This window comes from Octopus bimaculoides, chromosome 11 (genome assembly GCF_046866305.1).
Source record: "Octopus bimaculoides isolate indiv1 chromosome 11, ASM4686630v1, whole genome shotgun sequence".
Taxonomy (NCBI): domain Eukaryota; kingdom Metazoa; phylum Mollusca; class Cephalopoda; order Octopoda; family Octopodidae; genus Octopus; species Octopus bimaculoides.
Window position 1 is genome coordinate 6,203,125 of NC_142938.1, and position 26,446 is coordinate 6,229,570.

The 26,446-nt window shown below is 36.1% G+C and overlaps 1 protein-coding gene across 2 annotated transcripts; it reads right to left on the reverse strand.

Annotated features, from left to right (window-relative positions):
• Positions 1 to 2,326: 2,326 nt before the first annotated feature.
• Positions 2,327 to 25,550, reverse strand: LOC106877177 (cap-specific mRNA (nucleoside-2'-O-)-methyltransferase 1). 2 transcript variants are annotated; one of them, XM_014926010.3, is made up of 26 exons: positions 25,440 to 25,550; positions 22,899 to 23,113; positions 20,891 to 20,993; positions 19,942 to 20,156; positions 19,123 to 19,216; positions 18,540 to 18,745; positions 17,543 to 17,701; positions 17,341 to 17,433; positions 16,379 to 16,450; positions 15,712 to 15,806; positions 15,272 to 15,344; positions 14,954 to 15,146; positions 14,410 to 14,519; positions 13,084 to 13,180; positions 12,085 to 12,217; positions 11,371 to 11,547; positions 10,050 to 10,106; positions 9,197 to 9,254; positions 8,986 to 9,054; positions 8,639 to 8,770; positions 7,556 to 7,687; positions 7,085 to 7,176; positions 6,102 to 6,218; positions 5,265 to 5,377; positions 3,639 to 3,747; positions 2,327 to 2,728 (listed from the first exon to the last, which is right to left on the reverse strand). In XM_014926010.3, the coding sequence occupies exons 1-26, from the start codon at positions 25,468 to 25,470 to the stop codon at positions 2,590 to 2,592; spliced, it is 3,084 nt and encodes a 1,027-aa protein (XP_014781496.1). In that variant the 5' UTR covers positions 25,471 to 25,550; the 3' UTR covers positions 2,327 to 2,589. The 2 variants fall into 2 exon arrangements, with proteins under 2 accessions (XP_014781496.1, XP_089215380.1); XM_089359254.1 differs by lacking the exon at positions 25,440 to 25,550 and adding an exon at positions 24,102 to 24,233.
• Positions 25,551 to 26,446: the final 896 nt, after the last annotated feature.

Below are 26,446 nucleotides of genomic sequence, written 5' to 3' on the forward strand. Positions count from 1 at the left end.
GTAGTAAGCAATTAACTCGAATCGTGAACCTTCAAATCCTTACAAATATTTGCTAAGCCAAAGACTAGATATTATTCCATATTTATTTAAAATTTCAAGTTTCCCACCTAAACAGCGATTAAAAGTTTTAACCAACTTACCATATTTATACCTTTCTTTTACTAAAAGTCTAAACAGCTCATTTATTCTTTCCAAAGAATTTATTAGAATTATTAATAATAGTACTATATCTAACAACCTACCCTGCAAAAATACCATAACCAATAAAGGAAGGAATTTTACTACAGAACCATAGCATTGAAGCCACCTGGAAACCAAAATTTTCTGTTTTATTATAAATGTCAGTACATATTTCATTGTTATCCTTAATTACTAGATTGACATCTAAATAATTAATGTTTCTTATATTATTACCGTTTCTGGTGGCTAACTTTAAAACAATTTTGTTTAACTTTTCTATGCACAGTCTGTTTATAATCTTTAGTGCACCATGAAGTAAAACAAGATTGAGCTGTTTACATTTTTGCAGTGTGTTCAATTACACACCATAGTGTTGGCTAAGACTAACATGGAGTATACTCTGTTGTTCATTTGCATTAAACAAATCCTTCATCGTAGGGATCAATAATAATTGATCTAGTTCTGGCAAAGTAACAAATAATCAGTTTAAACAGGATACTATCGAAGGGAGATAATTCTTAGGTAATATTATAAATATTACGGAGATGTACTTGCATAGCAAGTAACCTGATCTGAGATTATAAATATTGTTGTAATTATCTCCCTTGTAGTATGACTGCAGTTTATGCTATTTTGATTTTCAAAACGGTTATAAACATTCCTTAGTTCTTCGTATTAAATACAAATTATACACGACATTAATTTTACGTTAATTTCAGTTAATTATGCAATAATTGCCAAGGAACACATATTTACCAGAGCCTTGTCGTCCAAGGATCGGTCTTACATCGCCACTTTAGGCATTGCCACTCATAATCTTCAGAAAGCGAAGAAATGCCATCATCATTCACATACCTGGAATTATGGTTTTGTTTCGTCAGTCTGTAGACTATGAAAATGCTGGTTGAACATGTCCGGAGAATGCAAAGTAATGCATTCTTTTATTCTTCAATTCTCAGAATAGTGAGATCGTTGTGTGGAACTTGTTCCGGCTCTTTATGTCCTGAGTTCAAATTCCGCTGAGGTCGACTTCGCCTTCTATCCTTTATTCAGGGTCACTAAAATACACTATCTCTGAAATACTGAGGTAGATGTACTAATCTGTTATGGAAGATTTGGTTGCTATTTCTAGCAGGTTGAGCTCACAAAGGTTTTGTGTGTTTATCCCTATGGGGACACACAGTCAAGATTTCTGGTATATTCGACAATCGAGACTTCGATTGACTAAACTCACACTATTTTAAATACTTGTTATTGTTTTGTATTAATTTCTAGAAAAAAAATGAATGCAAAATTTCCTCCTCAGCAAGCAAAACTACATCAGAACTACATTTTTTCGAAAATAATCTGGGGAAAATTTAACAGGCTTCCACACAGTATCCGTCTACCAAATTCACTCACGAGGTAAAATGAGTTCTAAATCCCACAGCTATGTGCCAGCCAAAAGGCAGTCATAAATTACAATAGCACCATAGTGAATAGCTTAATTTTCATATTTGTGCTTTTGATGGCTCATTAGAAGGTTTTTCTGTGTGGAAAATATGCAGGTTAAAAATGCACAGAGAATAGACTTTCTCAAATGCTTGGGGAAGATCCTTTGAAGTAGTAAAAACTTAAATAATATAGGTGCAGGAGTGGCTGTGTGGTAAGTAGCTCGCTTACCAACCACATGGTTCCGGGTTCAGTCCCACTGCGTGGCACCTTGGGCAAGTGTCTTCTACTATAGCCTCGGACCGACCAAAGCCTTGTGAGTGGATTTGGTAGATGGAAACTGAAAGAAGCCTTTCGTATATATACATATATATGTATATGTGTGTATATGTTTGTGTGTCTGTGTTTGTCACCCCAACCTCGCTTGACAACCGATGGTGTTGTGTTTATGTCCCTGTAACTTAGCGGTTTGGCAAAAGAGACCGATAGAATAAGTACTAGGCTTATAAAGAATAAGTCCTGGGTCGATTTGCTCGACTAAAGGCAGTGCTCCAGCATGGCTACAGTCAAATGACTGAAACAGTAAAAAAATAAATAAATAAATAAATAATCCCAAGGCAGTGCCCCAGCATGGCCAAAATCAAATAACTGACACAAAGATAAATCCTACTTAACGAAGTCACTTCAATTAGACAGAATGAGTGATAAGCAAAAGTTATCGAAAATATTAATACAATACTCATTAAAGGGTGTTGTATTAATAATTGGAATGTTTTTACTTTTATTTTATGATGCCATACATTCAAATTTTATAATTGAATGCGTTTTGGCTGAATGGTGGTTATTCTCAAATGATAATAAAATATAAATTTGGAATAAAATGTGAGATACAATAGCATGGGTTATAAATGTTTATCAAAAAATTAGTGGGGGATGGATTTCATTTTCTTGTGGGAAGGAATAACAATGGAATTATTCTCATTTGTTGATTTTATCTTGGATAAACTGAAGAATGTCTTCTTTTGAAAACTTGTCTCTGTCTTGTGTTGTAGGCTGGGAGTCGTGCACTCTTACTCCTTCTTGCCATTTCCAACGGATTCCGTTTATTCGGCAATCTCTGCAAGTAAATAACAGACATGGTCATTTGACAAGTTTGAAGAACACTAAGAGTATTTTAGAGAAACTGGACAAAATATTCCAGATGAATTAAATAGCATGATATTAAATTACAACATTATCATTTACCTCTTACATAATTTGGTGAAGTAATTGTAAATTTATGTAATAAAACAATTTGCTCACTCCACTCTCGGAGACCCCCCCCTAACCATCAGAGTAGGAGGCTCCAAAAGGGGTCTCAGGGAGTAGCATCCCTGCCTTCCTAATCTAGTTTTCCACCACATTTCTTAAAAATCATGGTAAAGGCCTTGGTCTCAGGACCATTTGTATCTAGAAACTGAGGTTGGGGGTAAGCAAGGGCATGCTCCCCTGTAGAAAATCCAGCTCCAAGATAGCAAAGGAGAATGGGCACCATACCAGCCCTGAACCCGGAACCATGTGGTTGGGAAGCAAGCTTCTTACCACCCAGTTATGCCTGTTACACACACACATGAAGGGCTTCTTCCAATTTCCATCTACCAAATCCACTCACAAGGCTTTGGTCAGCTCAAGGCTATAGTAAAAGACACTTGCTCAAGGTGTCACACAGTGGGACTGAACCCGGAACCATGTGGTTGGTAAGGAAGCTTCTTACCACACAGTTATGCCTGTTACACATACACACACAAACAGCCACATCCAATGGGCTTCCGCTTAGTTTCCACCTCCTGAATTTCATTCGCAAGTCCACCCAAGTCCAAGGTGCCATGGAGTGAGATTGAATCTGGAACATGGTTACAAAGTGACTAAACAACTATATCTGTGCTCAGATTCTGCGATTTGTTGTCCTGTATTCTCAAGATTATCCCCACCCCATCATCAGGTTAGCATTAAGAAATATGGTGTTAAAAGATAAAGTCATATCTTACCTGGTGTTTGTTATAGCATCTGCAGGAAATACATAAGTTGACACACCAGAAGATGTATCGAAAAAATACTTTGTGTTTGAAGACTTACTAAGACACATTGTCCACGGATCTGAAAGTGGAATCATATGATTAGCTTGCTATTTCTTCAAACTTTACATATTCTTGGACAATAAGAGGTTAAAAAACAAAATTAAATGTCATGTTTATAGGAAATGTGTGTTCTAGAGTCCCGTGATCAACCTTTGACCTTTTCTTTCCAAAACGGTTTTTCAACTGAATATTTACATTCAAGTGATTGTTGTTAGGAAGGGCATCTAATCGTAAAAACCATGCTGAAGTCCTCTGGCTTGGCAGCTCCTGTCAAGCTATCCAACCCCTAGCAGCATGAAAAATGTATTTTGAATGATGATGATGATGGCAGAATCGTTAGCACACCGGGAAAAATGCTTAGCAGTATTTCGTCTGCCGTTATGCTCTGAGTTCAAATTCCGCTGAGGTCGACTTTGCCTTTCATCCTTTCGGGGTCGATTAAATAAGTACCAGTTACGCACTGGGATCAATATAATCAACTTAATCCCTTTGTCTGTCCTTGTTTGTCCCCTCTATGTTTAGCCCCCTGAGGGCAATAAAAAAATAAATATTTATATTGGTGAGAAACTCTCAAGAGAGCTGAACAGCAGAAGGTTTACAGAGAAGAAACCCTGCTCAGGCAAGTGCTTTGGCCCTTAACTTCTTACACTCTAAGGGGACCAAGGGCCACATCCAGGTCATGACTCCTGGATGCCATTCTGCCCATACTTTGTAGCCACTTGGATATCGCAGATTTGTGCTTTGAAACCACTTGGAGATTTCATCTAGCTGGAATCCCTATCTATTGACTCAGCTTCACTAACATATTCTTATTTATGTGCTTCAAGATCCACTATTCCAAAAAACAATTATTTTCACATTCTCTGAAAAGTTTATAAAATTCTTATAACATCAACAACATACAATTCCCGCTGCTAAGAATAAAGTTCATAAAATGGATAAAGAAATTTGAAGTATTGCATTGATCCAATGGTAGAATGTCTGTTATGGTTGCAAGGGATGTGGGATCAAGTCCCACAGGTAACCTTTGACTTTTTCTATCCAAAGGATTCTTTAACCCAATATTTGCATGCTATTATTTATAGCCTTGTATGCTTCAAGATCCACTATTCCAATAAAGAATTATTTTACATTCTCTGAAAGTTTATAAATATCCTTATGACATCAACAAAATTAAATGCACTTTTCAACAATATCATCATCATCATCTAATGTCCATTTTCTATGTTGGTATGGGTTGGACAGTTTGATAGAATCTGCCGATCCACAGAACTGCATCAGGCTTCAGAGTGGCTGGCATTAGGAAGGGCATCCAGCTGTAGAAACTTTGCCAGATCAGATTGGAGCCTGGTGCAGTCTACTGGCTTGCCAGTCCTCAGACAAAATGTCTAACCCATGCCAGCATGGAAAGTGGACGTTAGATGATGATGATGATGATGATGATGATGATGATGATGATGATATATATATATATATATATATATATATATATATATATATATATATATCCTCACAGAGGTATCCGTGTATATATACCTTTGGTAATTTTTACAAAGTGAACTCCAGACGGTAGGAAATAATGCTTTTTCTCTTTACAGTAACAAAGACGTCTGAAGCGCGATTGACCTTTTACTAACTTCATTTCCAACCTGTGAAAGAAAAAAAAAAAAACACAATAAAAATATTTAGATGCAGTGTCCTGACAGTTGATAACTCACCTTAATCCTTTTGTTACCGTATTTCTATTAGAATATATTGTTCTTGTTTAAACTAATTTTGAAAATAACAAAGAAGTTAATAAAATAACTTTGTCATTTGTTAAGTTGATTTTGGGTGTGGAAATTAACATTAAATTTTGATGGAAGTTTTCAACTTAGATCACTTTAAAAAAGGAAAAGTGTATAAAAGAACCAAAGGTAGTTTCATGTAGGTTGGTATCAAATGGATTAAAGATGAGATTTAAGTTCAAAAATATATAATTTTACAAAAATAATTATTAGTGATAGAAGCAATATTAATACCAAAAGGCAATCTTTAAATCCAACTTAATGTGGATGTTTTATTAGACCATCAAATACTGCATTATTTACCTTGAGGGAACTTCTCATATGGATGCATGGTGCATAAAAGCACACACATATATATCACTGGCAGACGAGAATCATCTGCTACAGGCACTGGAAATGCCAGATCACATTATTTTGACATGCCTCGTCTCCTCAGTGGCAGCTGTTTCATAGCAACACACAGCCAAATCTCACTGCCTCTCTTTATTTATTTCAAAGAATTAAATGGTTCCACAAATGCAAATAATACCATTCCTAATAGGAACCATATTGAAAGAGTTTCAACATAAAACAAAACCACACTAACCTGTCAAATATTTTGTGAATCTCTTCCATTCTGTATATTTCAGGCACACTAATTGGAGCTAAATCAGAACGAGTTGTCTTCGTAATAGCCTTTACAAATTTCTTTAGCCTTTCAATTCTGAAAATATTAATAATAAATAATATTTTTTTAGTTAAAAAAATGTAAAGATTTTGCTTTCCTTCATTCAGATTCCAAATGAAATATAAATTTTACTGTGGCACATTAGCTTCCATAGATACAACCAGGGCAAATGTCTTCTACTATACTATGACCAAAGCCTTGAGAGTGAAAGGAAACTAAAAGAAGCCCATCACGTGTGTGTCTAATTGTGTGCATGCATGCATGCATGTGTGTGTGTGTGTGTGTGTGTGTGATGTGTATGTTCGTTTTTGTGCTTGTTCCCTGTTGCCACTTGACAACCGGTGTTGGTTTGCTTATCTCCCCGGAACTTAGCAGTTTGGCAAAAGAACTGATAGATAAGTACCAGACTTTAAAAAAAACATGTACTGAGGTCAATCTGTTTCGCTAAAACCCATCAAAGCAGTCCAATGACTGCTAAAAGATACATGAAAACAAGTAAAAAACACATAACAAAATAAATAACAGTTCTATATTTTAGGGAATGAAGAATCCTTTAAATTATTTACATTGGACGGATATGTGTCTTCATCTTGTCTGTCGTTACCACTATGTTTCGTCTGATTTACTCTCCGGCCTTCATCAGGTGTCATGATAGAATTTTGAACCCAGGAATAAGAACCCAGGGTTGGGTTCAAAATTCCACCAGGACACCTGATGAAGGCTGGAGAGTAAATCAGCCGAAACGTTATGGTCACGACAGACAAGATGAGGACACATGTCCATCCAATGTAAATAATGTAAAAAATAACAATCAATATTTTCTAAAACCAGTGAAATCAAACGAATTTCTCTTTGCTTTAAAACAACAACACTATTTACCAAAATAAATAGGAGCAACTTACCTTTCATTGAAATGTAGTTTCTGTACATTGTCACCACAGAGAAAATAGGCATCTAAAACATGGACTGTCATTTGTTTTTTCTGTCCCTTTCCCTAAGTGTAACAAAAAAAAAAATCATTAGAAAATGTTATTTTCAAACAACAACAACAACCACAACCATCACCACCATTTAATGTCCTATTTCCCATGCTGGACGTCTTGATAGGAACTGGCAAAGCCAGGGGCTGCACCAGGTTCCATTTGTCTGTTTTGGCTTGCCATTTTGGTGAGACCATTATCTGCCACGACTGTGATTTTACTTGGTTTGATGGGTCTTTTTTTCACACACGACATAAGCCAAAAATCTTGGTCATTGCCTGCGTGAGGGCCAACGCTAAAAAAAAACTCATGGTCTCAAAATTAGAAAAAAATTTGATCATGAAAGGATTAAAGAGATTAACCATCCAAAGTAAGATGTTGTATGTTACTCACTTCTCCTTGGAATTCCTGGACTATCTCAGCTTCTAATAAAGTCTCTGAAGGTAATTCAATATGAATTTGTTTATCTTCAATCTTACACCAATTGCTGCTTTGATTACCATTCCAAAAACAAACATGTCCCCTCTGAAAAAAAAAAAAGAAAGGAAAATGGCATTAGTTATAATCCAACAAAATATGTATTTAGTTACATCACGTGATCACGGTATCAGCCAGTAAACATCACTGGTCACAATGTACTTTGCATCGTTTTTGCTTTCAAATGAGGCCATCCCACTGTCTAGGCAAGCAGGAGGGTAGTCTGTCACAGGGTGACCCATTTACAGCTGAGTAGACTGGAGCAATGTGAAATGAAGAGTTTTGCTTAAGAACACAAAGTGCTACCAGTCAGGGAATCAAAATGAATGACTTTACATAAATCCACTGTAAGATTTTAACTCTTTTTAGCATTCAAACCAACCGTATTAAGCCTGTACATTCCACCAGTTTTATGTTAAACTGGCCAGATCTGACCACTTGCACCTACCCTACAATATCATTCAAAAAAAAAAAATAATCACATCATCAAAATCTGAAAGCTAATAGATAATGCATAATTAATACAAAACAATGTGAATGAATAAGCATTATATCGTTGCCAGTGCTGCCTGACTTGCTCCCATGCCGGTGGCACATAAAAAGCACCATTCGAGTGTGGTCATTGCCAGTGCCACCTGACTGACTCCCATGCCGGTGGCACGTAAAAAGCACCATTTGAACGTGGTTGATGCCAGTACCACTTAAATGGCCCTCGTGCAAGTGGCACGTAAAAAGCACCCGCTACGCTCTCGGAGTGGTTGGCATTAGGAAGGGCATCCAGCTGTAGAAACCTTGCCAGATCAGACTGGAGCCTGCTGCAGCCTCCTGGCTTCCCAGACCCCGGTCGAACCATCCAACCCATGCCAGCATGGAAAGCGGACGTTAAACGACGGTGATATATTTGACAGAGTAATCTGAACACTAAAGGGTTAAATTATTGTCAGAAAACTATGAGGAGAGATATTATAACAAAGAAAACAGTACAGAAATAAAACTTACCCCAAGTCCTAAAATAAAATAACGATTTTCACTTCCAGTTACAAAACATCGATAATCATATAAGCTTTTTACAGTTTTCAGTTTAGCAGGAGTTAAATCTTCATATGTCAGATGATACATGTTACAATCTTCCTGTAATTAAAAGAAGGCACTATATATTAATTACAATTTCATATTTTGCCTTTGTTTAAATATTTTTCATTCATTAGTCCTCATTAGCAAAAATGCTGCTCTTTCGATCAACATTCCAACACCTTAAGCAATCTCTCTCTCTATCTCACTGATATTTACTTCAAGGAAAGTAAAAAAAAAAACAGTAAAATTAAGTTCCTTTAACTCCTCCCTACCTCCATCAGCTTTGAAAATATAATGCTTGGGTTTCCTTTTGCCGGGGCAACTCTCACATTATCAGGAATCTACAATAATAATAAAAATAGAATAATAAGAAGAGGAGGAGGGGTGGTGACGATGACAAAGATGATAGTGGTGGGAAAATGAGCAAAGAGAGACAGAGAAAAGAAGGAGGTACTATGAAATAATTAGCCAAAGCACAATTACCTTCCACAGTTGCAAACACTGCTTTCTGATATCTTTCTGAGAATACTCATGACGATTGCTAAAATAGTGGAACAAAAGAAGAAATTAAATTGTGCAAGAATTAATCGAAAACAAGGAATTTCTTTCAAACAGTTTTCATATTCAATTCTCCATATGACTAATTTATAGATTGGATGATGAAGATAATTTAAATATTCACATAAATTCTTACAAATGCCACCCCTTCTTCATGTTGGTCGTGTTGTCTTTTTCAGTATTGTTTGCTATTATTACTTAAGCATCTTCACTCTCTGTGGAACATAGGCCATCTTGACTATTGATTGTCTTTTTTGCTTTTGTTCAGTTGGATCCCTACTTTTCAGTTCTGTCGGGCGAAATGCTTAGCAGTATTTCGTCTGCCGCTATGTTCTGAGTTCAAATTCCACCGAGGTTGACTTTGCCTTTCATCCTTTCAGGGTCGATTAAATAAGTACCAGTTACGCACTGGGGTCGATATAATCGACTTAATCTGTTTATCTGTCCTTGTTTGTCCCATCTGTGTGTAGCCCCTTATGGGCAGTAAAGAAATAAGAAGTTTGCTTCCTAACCACATGGTTTCAGGTTCAATCCCCACTGTATGGCACCTTGGATAAGTGTCTTATATTATAGCTTCAGGCTGACCCAAACCTTGTGAATGGATTTGGTAGATGGAAACTAAAAGTGTGTGTGTGTGTGTGTGTGTGTGTGTGTGCGTGTGTGTATGTATAAGTTGGAATATGGCAAAGGCAGTGACTCGACAATAAAATTCCACAACCCTATAACTTCTAACTTGTACAGATGCAGTTAGAAAACAGTTTCAATTCTAAGAACTTACGTGTCTAAGGCAAAAGAATGGATTTTCCTTAGATTATTAATTTGTTTCTTTGCCAAACTGAAAAAAAAAAATACAAAAAAGAAAATCATTTAAAAAATTATTAAATACCAATTCAAGTGCTGAAGAAATATTACAACAAAAATCAATAAATTTGAAAAATGTTTTATATAATTATCATAAAGCACAAAAATATACATTGCTTTTCTTAACTCATTAATATTTAAACTGGCCATATCTGGCCCAAATATTCTACCAGTTTTATGTTGAAACCAGCCAGATCAAGCCTTTCGCGCCTACCTTACAATGTTATTCTAAAAGTAAACAATCACATAATTGAAATCCCAAAGCTGTGACATAATCCACGATTATTTCAAAGCAATCTGAGTAATCTGAATGCTAAAGGGTTAATCTCTGTAAAAGTTTTGTGCACTGAACTTGTATGTTTTGATTAATTTTAATTATGTTTTAATTAATTATGCTGCATGAGAGGAAACCAATATTTACAGTCACATGTAGTATTGTCTCAGGGAGTAAAAGTGCAACACTAAAAATGGTAGTGCCATGCTTAGAAGGACTTCTCCGTAAAATTCTCTGACAGAAAATTTGTCTTTTATGTTTCTTTTACCTGTTTCATTCATTGAGCTGTGGCCATGCTGGGATACTGCTTTGAAGGGTTTTAGTTAGAACCGGTACTTATGTTTTTTTTTTTTTAAGTCTGGTACTTATTCTATCAGTCTCTTTTGCTAAAGAGCTAAGTTAGAGGGATGTAAACAAACCAACACCAGTTGTCAACATGTGGTAGTAGTGACAAACACACACACACACACATGGCACTCCGTCGGTTACGACAACGAGGGTTCCAGTTGATCCGATCAACGAAACAGCCTGCTAGTGAAATTAACGTGCAAGTGGCTGAGCACTCCACAGACATGTGTACCCTTAACATAGTTCTTGGGGAGATTCAGCGTGACACAGAGTGTGACAAGGCTGGCTCTTTGAAATACAGGTATAACAGAAACAGGAAGAAAGAGCGAGAGAGAAAGTTGTGGTGAAAGACTACAGCAGGGTTCGCCACCACCACCTGCCGGAGCCTCGTGGAACTTTAGGTGTTTTTGCTCAATAAACACTCACAATGCTCGGTCTGGAAATCGAAACCGCGATCCTACGACCGCGAGTCCGCTGCCCTAACCACTGGGCCATTGCGCCTCCACTACACACACATACATACATAATACAAAAACAAACTAGTTTTATAACTTATTTTTATAAAGGCAAAAACAAAAACTACAAGACAACAGAGTAACAAAACGTTTCTACTTACAGATCATTAGAACTTCTGATATATTCATAGAATCTACCATCCAGAAGTGTCTCTAGAGGTACAATATCATTGATATCACATTCATCGTCATCCATTTGCAACAATTCCAGATTAATTTCATGCAAGTATTGTTTTATTGGCTCTGCATCTGTACGCAATGCCTTACAGATGATATACCTATAAAACGGAAAATATCACATGACAGTTATTTATTCAAACAAGATGCCTTCAATTTATAAAGACAGCTGATCTACAAATGAAAAAAAAAGAGTTTGAAAATTAACAAAGAGTAAACACAGGTTTACCCACTGTTACCAGTCAGGTAGCACTGGCATCGACCACACTCGAATGGTGCTTTTTATGTGCCACTGGCATGGGACCAGTCAGGCGGCACTGGCAATGGCCACGCTTGAACGGTACTTTTTACGTGTCACCGGCATGGGTGCTAGTCAGGCGGTACTGGCATCAGCCATGATAATGATTTCACTTGACTCAACAGGTCTCCACAAGTACAGTTTATTGCCCAGTGATTGAAGGGTACTCTTAAATGGGCTGGTTATGCTGCACTAGCATAGGCCATGGTTATGGTCTCACTTGGCTTGGCAGGTCTTCTCATGCACAGCATATATCCAAAGGAGTAACATATTTTCAAAAATAGCTAAGTAGGGAAGTCAAAAGAAAAATATGATTAAAGAAAAGAAAATCAGAAAATACCGTTCAGAGTTTGCAGGACGGCTGGTAACTGGCTTGAAAATTGCAATTTGATGGAAAGCCCGATACATTAAGTAGACCAGACCAACGCTGAATGGTGTGAAGATATCGAATAATTTACACACAAAATGGCCATCTAAAACAAACAAAACAAAACAATAGTGGAAAGGAGGTAATTTTAATCGAAAAACTAAACAGAGATTTCTTCAAAGGTTTTGTTTTCATGATGTAATAGTAACATCCTGTGCCATATGTAAGTATTGGTTTGCATCATCATCATCATTTAACATCCGTTGTCCATGCTGTCATGGGTTGGATGGCTTGACCAGGACTGGTAAGCTGAAAGGCTGCACCAGACTCCAGTCTGATTTGGCAGGTTTTCTACGGATGGATGCCTTTCCTAATGCTAACCACTCCAAGAGTGTAATGGGTGCTTTTATGTGCCACTGGCACGGGTGCCATTTGTGTGACACCGGTATCTGCCATGGCTGCAATTTTGCTTGGCTTGTTGGGTCTTCTTCACAAGCACGACATACTGCCAAAGGTCTAGGTCGTTGCCTCTGTGAGACCTAACACTCAAAAGGAACTTCTAGGCTTGTACCAAAATTTGAAACCAATATTTATCTGATATTCTAGAAGATACAATTTGTTTTGTAGATCTTTCTTTTTACCCAGTCAGGCCTAATTAGGGGGATAATGACCGTGCAACCGGTTGTATTGGGTTGCATGTTACAAGCAGCACTACAGAACAAACTGACATCAGCACTCAATAGACAAGAACAACTACCACCCTGAACCCAAGACTTTGTTTCTGATGTGAATGAAACAGGGTTTTATTAATTGTACATCCCTTGTGAGACAAGGTACTTAAATTCGTTGAAAAACAGATCCTACCTATGCAGCTATGATTCAGCTAGACTGACATATTACAATTTGGAGGGGTGCTTCTGTCTATGGGAAAATAGCCAACAAAATCACTTATATGAAAAAAGGATGTCTTACCGTCTCTTAATACTAACAAGGCTGTGAGAAATTGGCACAAATAAAGTTGTTTAGATAAAATCTCCTGTATATTCTCTTGTCCTTCCACAGAGAATCCCTGAAAAATATAACGAGAGTCTGTTATTTAACTGAGAATATTTAGTATAATTAATAAGAAAATATATGCATTAATTTTATGAATGAGAATAATATTAAGATAAATTATGTCACTTTCAAAGATAAGTGTTAACACATAAAATTATAGATATTAGCTTGTAAACACTGGGTTAAAAATCCTTTGGATAGAAAAAAACTTAAAGGCTATTTACATACAAGGGTTCAAATTCCTCAAACAGCCCTCAATTTTTTTCTATCGAAAGGGGTTTTAAACCCAATATCTACATGTTATTATTGCTTTATCTATGTCTGGTTCAATCATTAAAAACAAATTATATCACATTCCCTCAAAGTTTCTAACTTCTTATGAGGTAAAGAACATAAAATTACATTTTAAACTTGTCATTATTATATTTGTTTGAAAATATTGCACTGTACCCTTGAGCAAGGTATTTAATTGTAAGGGCCTCCACCTCCATACATATGAATATGAAAATATTTTAAAAGCTGGTATTCTTACAATTTTAGTGATTTTTAAAAAAAAAGACAAGATAAATACTAAACCATATATTAATATTGTAAGCAGAAATCTCTGGAGACGTTTGTTTTAGCAATTAATATTCCTCAAAGCAGATTGCTTTTTGTTGATATTTTCATACACATCCAATAATTTACATTTCTCTACTAAACTATTCTGAGTAATTTTCTCTGTTTATATTGAAAATTTAATGCTGCCAAAACCAAGGATAAACTTGCATAAAACCGATTCTCAAAAATCAGTTCTGTAGACTGTTCCAAATTAAGGTAGTAACCTGATAACTGAATAAACATTTACAAAAGACAAGTATAACATCAAGATGCTTTTATTTTTAACTGGCACTCCATCAGGTAAAGACAATAAGTGTTCCAGTTGATCTGGCTCATGAAATGAATGTGCAAGTGACTGAGTACTCCACAGACACACATACCCTTAATGTAGTTCTGAGAGAGATTCAGCGTGACACAGGCTGTGACAAGGCTGACCTCTTGAAATAACAGGTGCTATTTATTTTTGCCAAACTAAGTGGAATGGAACAATGTAAAATAAAGTACCTGGATCAAGGGTACAATGCACTGCTGGGAATTGAACTCATGGCTTTATGATCAAAAGCCAAGTACCCAAACCACTAAACCACACACCTCCACAAGATATATCTAACATCAAATTCCATCTCAAAACATGATACTCACTCCATCCGCCATCACAAAATGTACACCTTTGCTTTCTGTATTCTCTTTCACAAATTTTTCAAAAGCTTTTTGGTTTTCTGTTTTGTATATATCTCCCGTACCGTCAGCACCTAAAAGAAGAGAATTGATGAAGAATGTGTTTATGCTTATTATTAGCATCATCATCATCAATAACAATGCCACACAAGAGGTTCGAAGAAACATTGATATAATTGATGTAATGACGAACAAGTGACACAGTCTATCAAGGTTATCTTAGAAGAGGGATCACTTGAAATGAAATAAATATATTATTACATACACTAAGAACGTTAGGGGTTGTGAATCCAACCCTCTAAGGGATTTTACATTAGTCAAACTGGTGTCCTCATCTTGATTGTTGTTTTCACTACATTTCAGCTATTGTATGCTTTGGCCCATGGCACGGCAGCTGAGAGAACAGACATTAAATGTTGATGATGATGACGATGATGATGATCAGAATAAAGAAAAATTGTTATAGATAAAACAGATAGTAAATAGATTCCTATCAAACGAAACTCACCATAATGTGGTTCAAACATCTCACTGGGACCAGCAAAAAATTCTTCAAGTTTAAAATCATTGCATTCCCGCAAAGTTAAGCCAAACCCCTTTGCATCCCCTTTTCGTCTCCACAAAACATATTCACTGAAGCCACCAGGCCCAGCACAAATATCAGCAAAATAGAGCAAACTGTTTGAAGAAACCAATGGTTGCTGTGAATGGAAGAGAAAGAACAGACACGGAGATGGAATTATTTAGACACAGCAGTGACAAGATGTAGAGTGAAGGGGTAACATAAAAAGAACAAAAAGTGAAATTATTGGAAAATTCATCTTACCCCAGTTTTAGATTTTGGTTGAGTTAACATGAAGTCACAAACAGCATCGATGTTGGACATCTTCATAGCTGCCCTGGAATATTAAACATGATCATATTATATGTGATATACTGGAAAATTCTTCAATAAAATTCAATACTGTATATTTAGTTAATTCAAAACAATGTGAATAAATAAGCTTTACATTTGACAGATTAATATGAATGATAAATGGTTAAGCCTTAAGAAGCTAATCTAAGAAGCATGTATTTAGAAGATTCAAGATTCATTCTTTCTCTCAAATCAGAAGGTTTTTATTCACTTTTGTCTCTGATATTCAAAAGGTTTCCCTCATGCCTGATATTCAATACTTTAAGTATTGATCAGACTAATTGAAAAGATATTCCAACCGAAGAAAATTATTCCACAGACTAACTTAAATCTGAGTTCATGTTTCTTACCTATTTTGAAAAATAACACCTCGTATTGTTTCGTAAGGGTTAGATCTTGAGCGAGCTTTACGCATCTCTTCACTTTCCAGTTCATCAAAAATGTTCTGACAAAATAAATAAATATAAATAAATGAACAAAAACCATCATTAGAACATATATAAAAAATTAGAGAACAGAAGTGAAACATGGGTCCTGAATGCAAAAGACATGCAAAGACTAGAGAGGAATGACGCTAGTATGGTCTGCTGGATGTGCAATGTCAGTATAGAAGTGTGATGGAGCGCTAGTGTATTGAGAGAAAAGTTGGGCATAAGAAGAATTAGATGCAGCAGTGTGCAAGAGAGAGGAGAATATACTGGTTTGGTCATGTGATGCAGATGGATGTGAAGAGTTGCATACAAAAGTGCCAATCATTTAAAATGGAAGGAACTTGTGGAAGAGGAAGGCCCAGGAGTATCCTCACTTGTACTGGTGGCACAAAAAAAAAGCACCAGATACACACTGTAAAGTGGCTGGTGCTTGGAAAGGCATCCAACCAGAGAAACCATGCCAAAGTAGGCACTGGAGCAAAAAAGGATAATAGAATAAGTATCAGGCTTAACAAATAAAGTACAGGGTGCCTCAGCATGACTGTGGTCCAATGACTGAAACAAGTAAACGGTAAAAGGCACTTACTTTAGAATCCAGGATTCCACTCAACAATTCACTTGAAACAAAATTCAATTCATCATCTATAATTGTCTTTTTCTGCAAATAAAATTAATAGTGATTAGTCTTTTATGCATGGACTTGTTGAATAAAATAGCAGAGATCCTTGTCTCCACAATGAATATTTTTCACTTAGAAAATATGAATAGGCGTAGGAGTGGCTGTGTGGTAAGTAGCTTGCTTACCAACCACATGGTTCCAGGTTCAGTCTCACTGCGTGGCACCTTGGGCAAGTGTCTTCTACTATAGCCTCGGGCCAACCAAAGCCTTGTGAGTGGATTTAGTAGATGAAAACTGAAAGAAGCCCATCGTATATATGTATATATGTGTGTGTGTGTGTGTGTGTGTGTGTGTTTGTGTGTGTGTGTTTGTCCCCCAACCTCGCTTGACAACCGATGGTGGTGTGTTTATGTCCCCGTAACTTAGCGGTTCAGCAAAAGAGACCAATAGAATAAGTACTAGGCTTACAAAGAATAAGTCCTGGGGTCGATTTGCTCGACTAAAGGTGGTGCTCCAGCATGGTTGCAGTCAATATGGCTGAAACAAGTAAAAGAGAGTTTCCTTTAAGAATCTATTTTCCAAGCATCCTTCCTTTATTATCTGTATTCTTCAAATGATCGATTTCTTGACATCAAACCTGATGCTAGTAATTGCTCATATTTGCTGCCAAGGTTGACTCCCCAAAACGTTTTCTTTTCCCAAGGTACTCACAAGGTGAAGGTTGGTGCTTGGGCTTTCTTCCATAAAATGCTGATTAACCCATAGCTGGGGTCCTGACAGGTGTTACTACTGCCGATCAGAGAAGACCCTGGAACATTAGTGACTGCTCTTCAAAACCATGGAAGTCCTGACCCAGGACCCCACGACTGGATTAGTTTAAAGTCTTACCCAGGACATTTTCGAAGCAATACTAGTACATTAAAACTTACTTTTCCAGTTGCTTTCCATGTCCGAAGTTCTTCTAACAATGGCATAGGATCTGTACAAGGTTTCATCCAGTCAACAGTCTCGATTACAGAAATCTTTAAGGGCAAAAAAAATAGTTAATAGTTAACTCTAATATTAGAGGCATATCTTTTCTTGCTAAAATTCTGTTTTGTTCTTTTTTTTAAATTAATGACAAACTGTTACCTCTTCTTCATTTGGATCCCATTTCATTTCGGTTTTCAAAAATGCTTTTGGATAAAGACCAAAACCACGTCGGCCTCTCTGCTTAGATGCTTCTACAATTTCAACACGACCTTGGGCATTTTTACCAAGACCTTTACCATCTTGGTAACCCATTTTAGCCTGTCAATGCAAAGAAGAGAGAGTGAGAAAATATCAATAAAATCACAAACAATATTGCAGGTAGATAATAATATTATAACACTATTACAGCCAGAATCATAAATGAAAATATCTGAAAAATTATATCGTAAGGAAATGTGAATGATTCATGGTATACTCTATTTTTCTTTTAGACTTAAGAACTAGTTAAAAATTTTAGGTAGAAATTCACTGCAAAGATACATAATTCATCAAGCAATGAGAAATGACTGGATTGCCAAATTTGTGTAAAAACTGAACTCAGAGCCACAAGCAGTTATGAAACCTTGCTCATCTAATTCACTGACAATGTTGATGGCCATGATGATGATGATGATGGTGGTGGTAGTGGTGGTGGTGGTGGTGGTGGTGGTGATGATGATGATGATGATGGTGATGGTGGTGATGATGATGGTGGTGGTGGTGGTGGTGATGATGATGATGATGATGATGATGGTGGTGGTGGTGGTGGTGGTGATGATGGTGGTGGTGGTGGTGGTGCTGCTGCTGCCGTTGTCACCACCATCGTCATGATACAGCAGTGATATTTTAAATTCTTAAAGTAGTTTACACAAAAACATCTTGGCTGATTCATCACAAAATTATAGTTAGAAGTGGTCAAGTAATGGTATCTGTAACAGGAGGGAAGCATCCATAATTTACAATGTTGAAAATGGTTATAAAACTGAATCAGTTGTAGTGAAAAATAGAGACTTTTTCTCATTCCTTCATTCTGCAATTTTAAAGAGGTACAAATGTGTACTGTCTCTATGAAAATACAAAATATTATCAATTCAACACAGTAAAGGGTTCTGCTTACCATAATTTTTAAACTGGTTTCACTGTAGGAAGCATTTTGTGCATGCTGGAATTGGTTGGCAGTTTGTTCTTTCTGTGAATCTTCTGATTGTTTTGCAGAAAAGGAACCAGAAAATAGTTCCGGCTTCCCTTCATCATTGCTGTCACTGAATGTTGTGCTCTCGTGGCCAGATAACAATGCTTGTGGCTCAGGTTCACTATCGGAGTCTGAAGAAGGCATTTAATAAAAAAGAGAAACCTTTCATTGAAAAACACAATTAGATATTTCAAGTCATAAATTCTTCAGTTCTTTCCACATTTGTATGAACAATAATTAATGACTTTAACCAAATATTTAAACCCAATTCATACCCTGCCATGTTAGGAATAATGAAGAGACACATCCGATAATGTTGTCAGTGATGCATAAAAGAAAAAGAGGAATACCTTTGATTACAAATCTGTTTGATCAGAATTGACTGGCCAACCAACCAGCCAGCCGACCAACAAAGTAATTAGAGGTTTTATAGTGACACCAGCTGTAGAGAGTAAAATATACTTATGATACGCAATTGATTAGGATTTTATGAAAATTACTGACTGACCTTTTACTTCTGAATTTAAATCCAATATGCCATGCTTTTTGAATCCTCCATAGGAATTCATTTGACTGTAACTGAGATTTCTGTTTTGTTTTTTCTAAAGAAATAGAAAATTGATTATTTAGAATTTCCAATTTCTAGTGAGATAAAAATAACAAAGTGTAAGATAAGACATACTTCAACTTCTAAAATTGTAAAAGAAAGAAAGAAAGAAATGCTTTAACAAACACTGAAAGATAAGTGACAGGCTATGCCAGTGATGGGTAAAATGAGGCCCACAGGACATTTTTGGAATGGCATGTCTAATAAAAAAATTACCATGAATTTTTTAGTAGTGTAGAACACCTGATGATGAGTTACATCTTATGTGTCCATTTTCTCAAAAAGTGCTTGCATCTGCCTGAGGTACACAAGGATCAGGAATTGAAATCCTTTCACTTGGAAGTATGCTTTTCAGGAATGGAAACTGAATTTTAAGACAACTGTAGGATATTCAGCGCCAGTCCTCATCCTACAGACTTTAGCAAAAACCAAACATTTTCAACAATTTCAAACTTAGGCATAAGGAAGGCATCAAAAGTTTGGGGTCACTTCAATCAGTTTAATTGACTCCGGTACTTTACTGATGCTTTACTTTACCAATCTTGGAAGGATGAAAGGAAATGTCAATGCAAACAGCATTTGCTCAGAATATAACGGAAAAGATTGCATATGTCTGAACTACACAGTGGCCAGGAATAGAAAAACCTTCCACTTGAAAATATGCAAGGCACTTTGTCCAATGTTCAAAAGATTCTGTTGAATAATAAATCAATTACTTACTCCCGTGTTATCTGTCAAGGAACTTGGTTTTGTACGAGGTGCTCTAGGAACCTTTGTTGGTCTGTTAGCTCCTTCATCATCTGACGTTTCCAATGTTCTCTTCTCAGAGAAGAAAGGAACATAGCTATCACCTCTGCCCTCATCATTGCTGTCACTGAGGGCACTGCTATCATGACCTGCACCAAGATTAAACTGATCTGCATCGCTTTCAGAATCTGGAAGGTAAAAGGAAGTCATTTATTCCGTGAATCATACTGTGGATATGAAACCCGTATGTTAAATTTTGTTAGGGAGATTCAATGGATAAGTGATTAAGAGGTTGTGACATTCATGCCTTTTCCATGGATGTTTTAAGACTTAAAACTGGGTTCTATATGAAAAATAAAATTAGGTTATGGGCTTGATTTTATCGACGGCTGAGTTGAGAGAGTTGACAGTTCAACTACGGCAACCGACACTGTATTGTGTTTGTTACCAAGATAGCCAGTTGCCTCAATCCACTTAGTCGTAAACAGGCAGACCAAGGCAGCTGACCATTAATCATGAGACTTTAAATGATGATGATGATGATATATACACCAGTTAATACATACCACAGTTAAATGATGATAACGATAATGAAGTCACTACTTTGTTCCATGTTTCCTTCCATTATTTATAACACTACTCTTTTACTCTTTTACTTGTTTCAGTCATTTGACTGTGGCCATGCTGGAGCACCGCCACTTTGCTTCCATGAGGCTCAACACTCGAAAGGAACTCAGCCACCTTACCTCTGTGAGGCCCAACACTCGAAAGGAACTAAGACAGGAGGATCTGATTTGAAAGGCCAATTAACCATCCAACAAAGTAATTAGGGGTTTTACAGTGACATCAGCTGTAAGGAGTAAAATAAAAATATACTTATGACCCCCAATTGATTAAGATTTTATGAAAATTACTGACTGACCTTTTACTTCTGAATTTAAATCCAATATGCCATGTTTTTTGAATCCTTCATAGGAATCAGAAGCACTCATTTGACTGTAACTGAGATTTCTGTTTTGTTTTTTCTAAAGAAACAGAAAATTGATTATTTAGAATTTCTCAATTTCCACTGAGGCAAAAAATGTGTAAGATAACCCTTAACCCTAACCTATCTTCTAAAATTGTAAAAAAAAAAAAATAAAAGATTTATAAATAAAATGAAATATATAGTATAGAATAGAATTATCCGAGAAATTATCTCAAACTAAAATAGTTGAATGGACTGTAAAAAGTGTTTTCTTAATTCCTTTAATTCCATGTGTCCCACAGGGCGCCAACAAGAAATCTTCATGTCACAATTTTTGACAAGGGATTGTAGTTGTCCCCCTTTAAAAAAATATTCCTGACTAATTAATGATTTCCTGTAGACACATTTTGATTGCAATTACTAATTCCCTCAGTTTAGCAAAACATCTCCCTTATAAGTAAACCTTCATTTACAGACACTCTTTAACTATTTGACTTTAACCAAGCTGTGTCCAGTCTCTTCTACAGCTGTAATGGTCTCTGCTTATTCAACATGGTTAGTCCACATGACTCTGTAAGGAGCATAGAGCTGGTTTCTCGGTTTCTCTGGCATATATATATATTCCTCCTTGGATAGGATGCCAGTCCATTGCATAATTACTCATTTTTACCAGCTGAATGGACTGAAGCAACGTGAAATGAAATGTTTCATTCAAGAAACACAATGCATTGCCCAGTCCAGGGATAAAAACCACAATCTTACAGCCATGAGTCTAACACCCTAACCCACTAAGCCACGAATCTCCACTCCTTTCAACATTCTCATTGTATACTTATTTTTCTAATCTAAAACCAGTCACTGCTTCCTATCTTGCCTCACTCCTACCAAATATCAAAAAGATTCTGCAAAGTACTGTACAACAAGGCTGAGCCCTTTGAATTAAAAAATCTACATATGAGCTTCCATGCAGTTCTGTTTCCATGATTTTATCTTAGAAGGCTTGGGTTCGATTTTAGGTTATGGTAGAAGACATTCACCCAAGTTGCTATGCAGCCTTTCCTGGGTTTGGAAAATTTTATCTTAATATGTTTTTTTTTTTGTTTTTTTTTTCTTCTGTAGACTTATTCTCTGTTCACTCCCTCTGTGTATTCTATGTACTGTTCATACCATTTTGGTTAGTTTTTGTGATGAGTTGTAGTGTATCTGAGCACTGTATACAATAAGTTCATGATTATAACTGCATTTCAAATTTTATCCATGATTCCTGCCATGTCATGTTCCGGATATTCTTTTAATATCCTCAGAAAAAGGAAGAATTATCTATTCAACACAATGGGACAAGATCATCTAAAACATTTGGCTCTGGTTTCTCTGCAAATGCAGCTTTATGCCAAAATGTTGGCAACATTGTCAGCATATTTAGCTTCAGGATGACAAAGAAGAAGATATCTCTTATGAGCTTGTTTCACTTCTTCCCTGATGTGTAAGTACCAAAAATGTCATCAAATATTGTCATTTCACAATCGAAATTTTCATTTATGTACCAGCATTGCAGTTTTAGCTTAATTACAATATTAATTAGTCTAATCAACTTTGTCTTTGAGTGTTTTGGAGCAATCTTAAAAATTTGGGGGCAAAAAGTATGGGTTTTGCCCTACTCTTCTGAAAAACTTCTACACAGTGTGTGTATGAATACTACATTTACTTAGTGCTCTTTCCAAATATTTCTTTCCTTTGTATGTAGTTTTGCCCATTTAGAGAGTACGTTGATCACACAGTGATCATCCAAAGACTGACATTTTCATTCTTGTTATTACCCTTTCAAAAGATTTCCTCACAATATCCTGAATTTAACTTAAGAATCTCTGAGAGAGAGAAAATATAGCTACCTCATTGTAAATAACGGCAAGGCATTTTGTCCAATGTTCAATTAATTCTGTTAAATTATAAACCAAATACTTACTCCAGCATTATTGGCCAGGGAACTTGGTTTTGTACGAGGTCCTCTTGGAACCTTTGTTGGTCTGTTAGCTCCTTCATCATCTGAAGTTTCCAATGTTCTCTTCTGAGAGAAGAAAGGGACATAGCTATCACCTCTGCCCTCATCATTGCTGTCACTGAGGGCACTGCTATCATGACCTGCACCAAGATTAAACTGATCTGCATCGCTTTCAGAATCTGGAAGGTAAAAGGAAGTCATTTATTCCGTGAATCACATTGTAGATATGAAGCCTGTTTACTTATTTTTGTAGAGTTCAATGAATAAATAATTAAGAATGAATGTTGTGACTTAACTAGGTTCTACATGAAAAATGAAATTAGGCTACGGGCTTGATTTTATCAACAATTTTGCAATACATTATAACACTGAATTCTTATTTGCTTTAAGTGTAGATGACTGAAATGACAGGTACCAAGTTAAATGATCAGTTGCCTCCGTCCACTAGTTGTAAACAGGTACTGTGTAAAGAGAAGCAGCATTATAAAAATGTTATTATATAACCCAAGGTCAGTGCTGGCTGAGCAGATACAGAACAGTAGTTTGTTAGATTGCAATGTTCAATTCATTCCCTGTCTGTCTATAAAAGTCTATTTAATATCTAGCCTCAAACCTGACTCCCACTTGTCTTAATCAACCATGAGACTGGATCCAATCACAGATTCTGGTTACAGGCTGTTGGTGTACCATGAGGAAAGGATCAAAGGTCCTTCTCTAGCCATAGGATCATAAGGCCAGTTTCCTGGATTCTGTGGTGTATATATTCCCCACTTGGATGGGACACCAATCGGTCACAGAATTACTCCTTTTTGCCACCTGAGTTGACTGGACCAATCTGAAATAAAGTGTTTTGCGCAAGAACACAACACATCGCCCAGTCCAGGGATCGTAACCACTATCTTATGATCACAAGTGCAACAGCCTAACCGCTAAGACACGTGCATCCACAGGTGTGTCGTGAATGATATACAATAGTCTATTCTTCGTTAAAACTCATCGTTATGCACAAGCATCCACTACTGAAGGGACGTTTTCCATAACCATCAGTGATTCCCATCAATATGTGAGACAGACATTAGTCAGCTTGGTTCGGAGAGAAACTTAATATCAAATAACAAGTTTATCATAATTCCATTCATACTGAAGATGTTTTACAAAATGTTTTACGAGATCGAATCCAAAGGTTGATTGGAACTTTTCATATTTTATCAGCCCAAGAAAAGAAAAAATGGTAAATTTAACCGCAACAAAACTTGAACTGAAAATATAAAGGATCATAAATTAAACACTGCACCAATCAGCTAACAACGCTAAAAATTGTAACAGTCTCGCAGTTAAACCTTTTGTTACTATATATCTGTCAAAATACACTACTTTGTTGCTATTAGTTTAGAATATAGGAAATAATTTAGTGAAATAAGTTTGCCGTTATGAAACAGATATCTAGAATATATATCAACATGGTATTTTGATGGACAGTTTTAACTTAGATCATTGTATGCATGTATAAATACATGAACCCCGACAAAATTCCTAAGTTAAAATTTACAGCAACAAAGCATTTTTCGATCCAAATTAAAAAGAGAATAATGTAAATGCGTATTTTAAAATGAAACCATTACAGAAAGAACACTTTCACTTTCTATAGCTCTATAAAAGGTATAATTAAATCATTAGTAAATTATTCGTTTTTTTAAAATAATTTTTCTTTTTGAAAATTTTAATTATCATGTTTCTTTTTTTTAATTTCAGATTTCTCTGCCCTACTTTATTGTTTGCTTTTGTTCCGATAACGATAAGGTTTTCTTTTTTATATATATGGGGTGAGGGTTGTTACACACACACACACACACATATATATATATATATTATTCAAATGTACGATTAAGAATCGGCATGTAATAGCTTATCAATTTAGATTTAAATTAACTAATCCACGTAAACAAACAACCAAAATCAAGATATTAAAAGATAAGCAGGTGCTACTGTAACCCCGTTGTTTCTGGATAGTTTGTTTCCTTGCTTGTGCTTCCTAAATGCTTTTCATGCTTGTCACTTTCAGTTGTGTTGTTACAACCCAATCTCTCAAATAAATAAAAGCTTGCAAAGCAAAATCTCTTCGAGATCGTGTTTTGTGTGTATATATTGTCCCTCTCGATGAAACTTCTTTTCCGAAAGGCATGACTCGATAACATAACATTGAAGACAACGTTTAAAATATACGTCGATTCTTACAGATCACCTAATATTACCTCCTAAATATTCTTTACTTTCCCGTTTAAATCATGCATCGTTGTATCGTTATTCACCACGTATGTATCATACGAAGTGTATTTGTTTTTATTACAGTTATCATTACATTAACAAAAAAATAACCAATTCAGGAAATAACAAGAAGTGACAAGCAACGAAAGATATTAGAGAACCACGGGCGATAAGTCGTGACACGAAATATCCAAGAACCGTGAGTGGTAGGAATAGCCAATAATCAGAACTTATACACACCCGAAAGCCTTTCAACTTTTTCAAAAGACATTTTCAAATGCGTGAAAGTGTTTTTAAGAGATCCGTCTCCAAAACATCGTCGCTTCCATCTGAAAGAGACAAAATGGTCTCTCTCAGTTGTCTCCCTTCGACACTTCCTCTTGATCCTCTCGCAACAAGCACCTACTCCTCGAGCAATTTTAGAAAATACCCATGTCTATATTTAGCTCTCGATTCTATAAAAACAAGACGGGTTGTTATTTTATTTTTTTAATTTTTACTTCACTCCTCTGATAGACAGCATTTGTATATTCTGACCAATTAGGTATTGACGTATTTCTACGAATTGAGTTGATTTCGCATAGTTTTTGTATCGAGTCATTTTCCTCTGTGTTTTTAATACAGCGTAAAATAAACTTAATTTCCGCCACTTCTTGGAACAAACACTTGATTTCAAATTCCATTTTCAATTGTTTGTTTGAAACATACAAGCATTTTGGGGGTCAAGTACGAAACGTAAAAATTTATCAAAAGTTAAGTTTTCAATCTCTTAGAAACCAAATATACTCGGGCATAAATATACTTCTATGCTTGTCAGTGGTTTAAATCGTTATTATTGTTCGTGCTGTCGCATCTCCAAATGCGCTTTCGTCTTAAGATCCGTTTGTGCTATGCCCCTAGTAAATAAAAACTGGTTCTATGATTTTTTTAAAATAGATAACTTTCTGTGCAAGTATGTGAAAAATGTTACAAGTGAAACGAAACAGTTTCAACCAGCTGTCAAAAATTGCACGGTGTTCAAATTATATATACATCTCAAGAAATAGAAACGGGCGGCAAATTTCAGTATTTCACATTGCAGTTGTCCTTCTAACTCTTTGCTAAAAGAAGTATTCAAAGAGTACGCGCCACTTGTCATTACAGATGATACTATAAACGGAGTTCCTGCAGAGAAAGCTTTCACATTTGCTGCTTTGTTCCCAACTCCGTTGCACACGCTCTTCGATTCCTTTCCAAAACACTCCTTA

Bases quoted from the DNA above. Each gene is read 5' to 3' on its own strand.
- LOC106877177 (XM_014926010.3), bottom strand. From the start codon at position 25,470: ATGTCTTTTGAAAAAGTTGAAAGGCTTTCGG. The intron at 15,147-15,271 runs GTAAGATGAATT...TTCCATTCACAG, and splicing joins AACCAAAATCTAAAACTGGG to CAACCATTGGTTTCTTCAAA. The intron at 14,520-14,953 runs GTGAGTTTCGTT...CTCTTCTTTTAG, and splicing joins GATGTTTGAACCACATTATG to GTGCTGACGGTACGGGAGAT.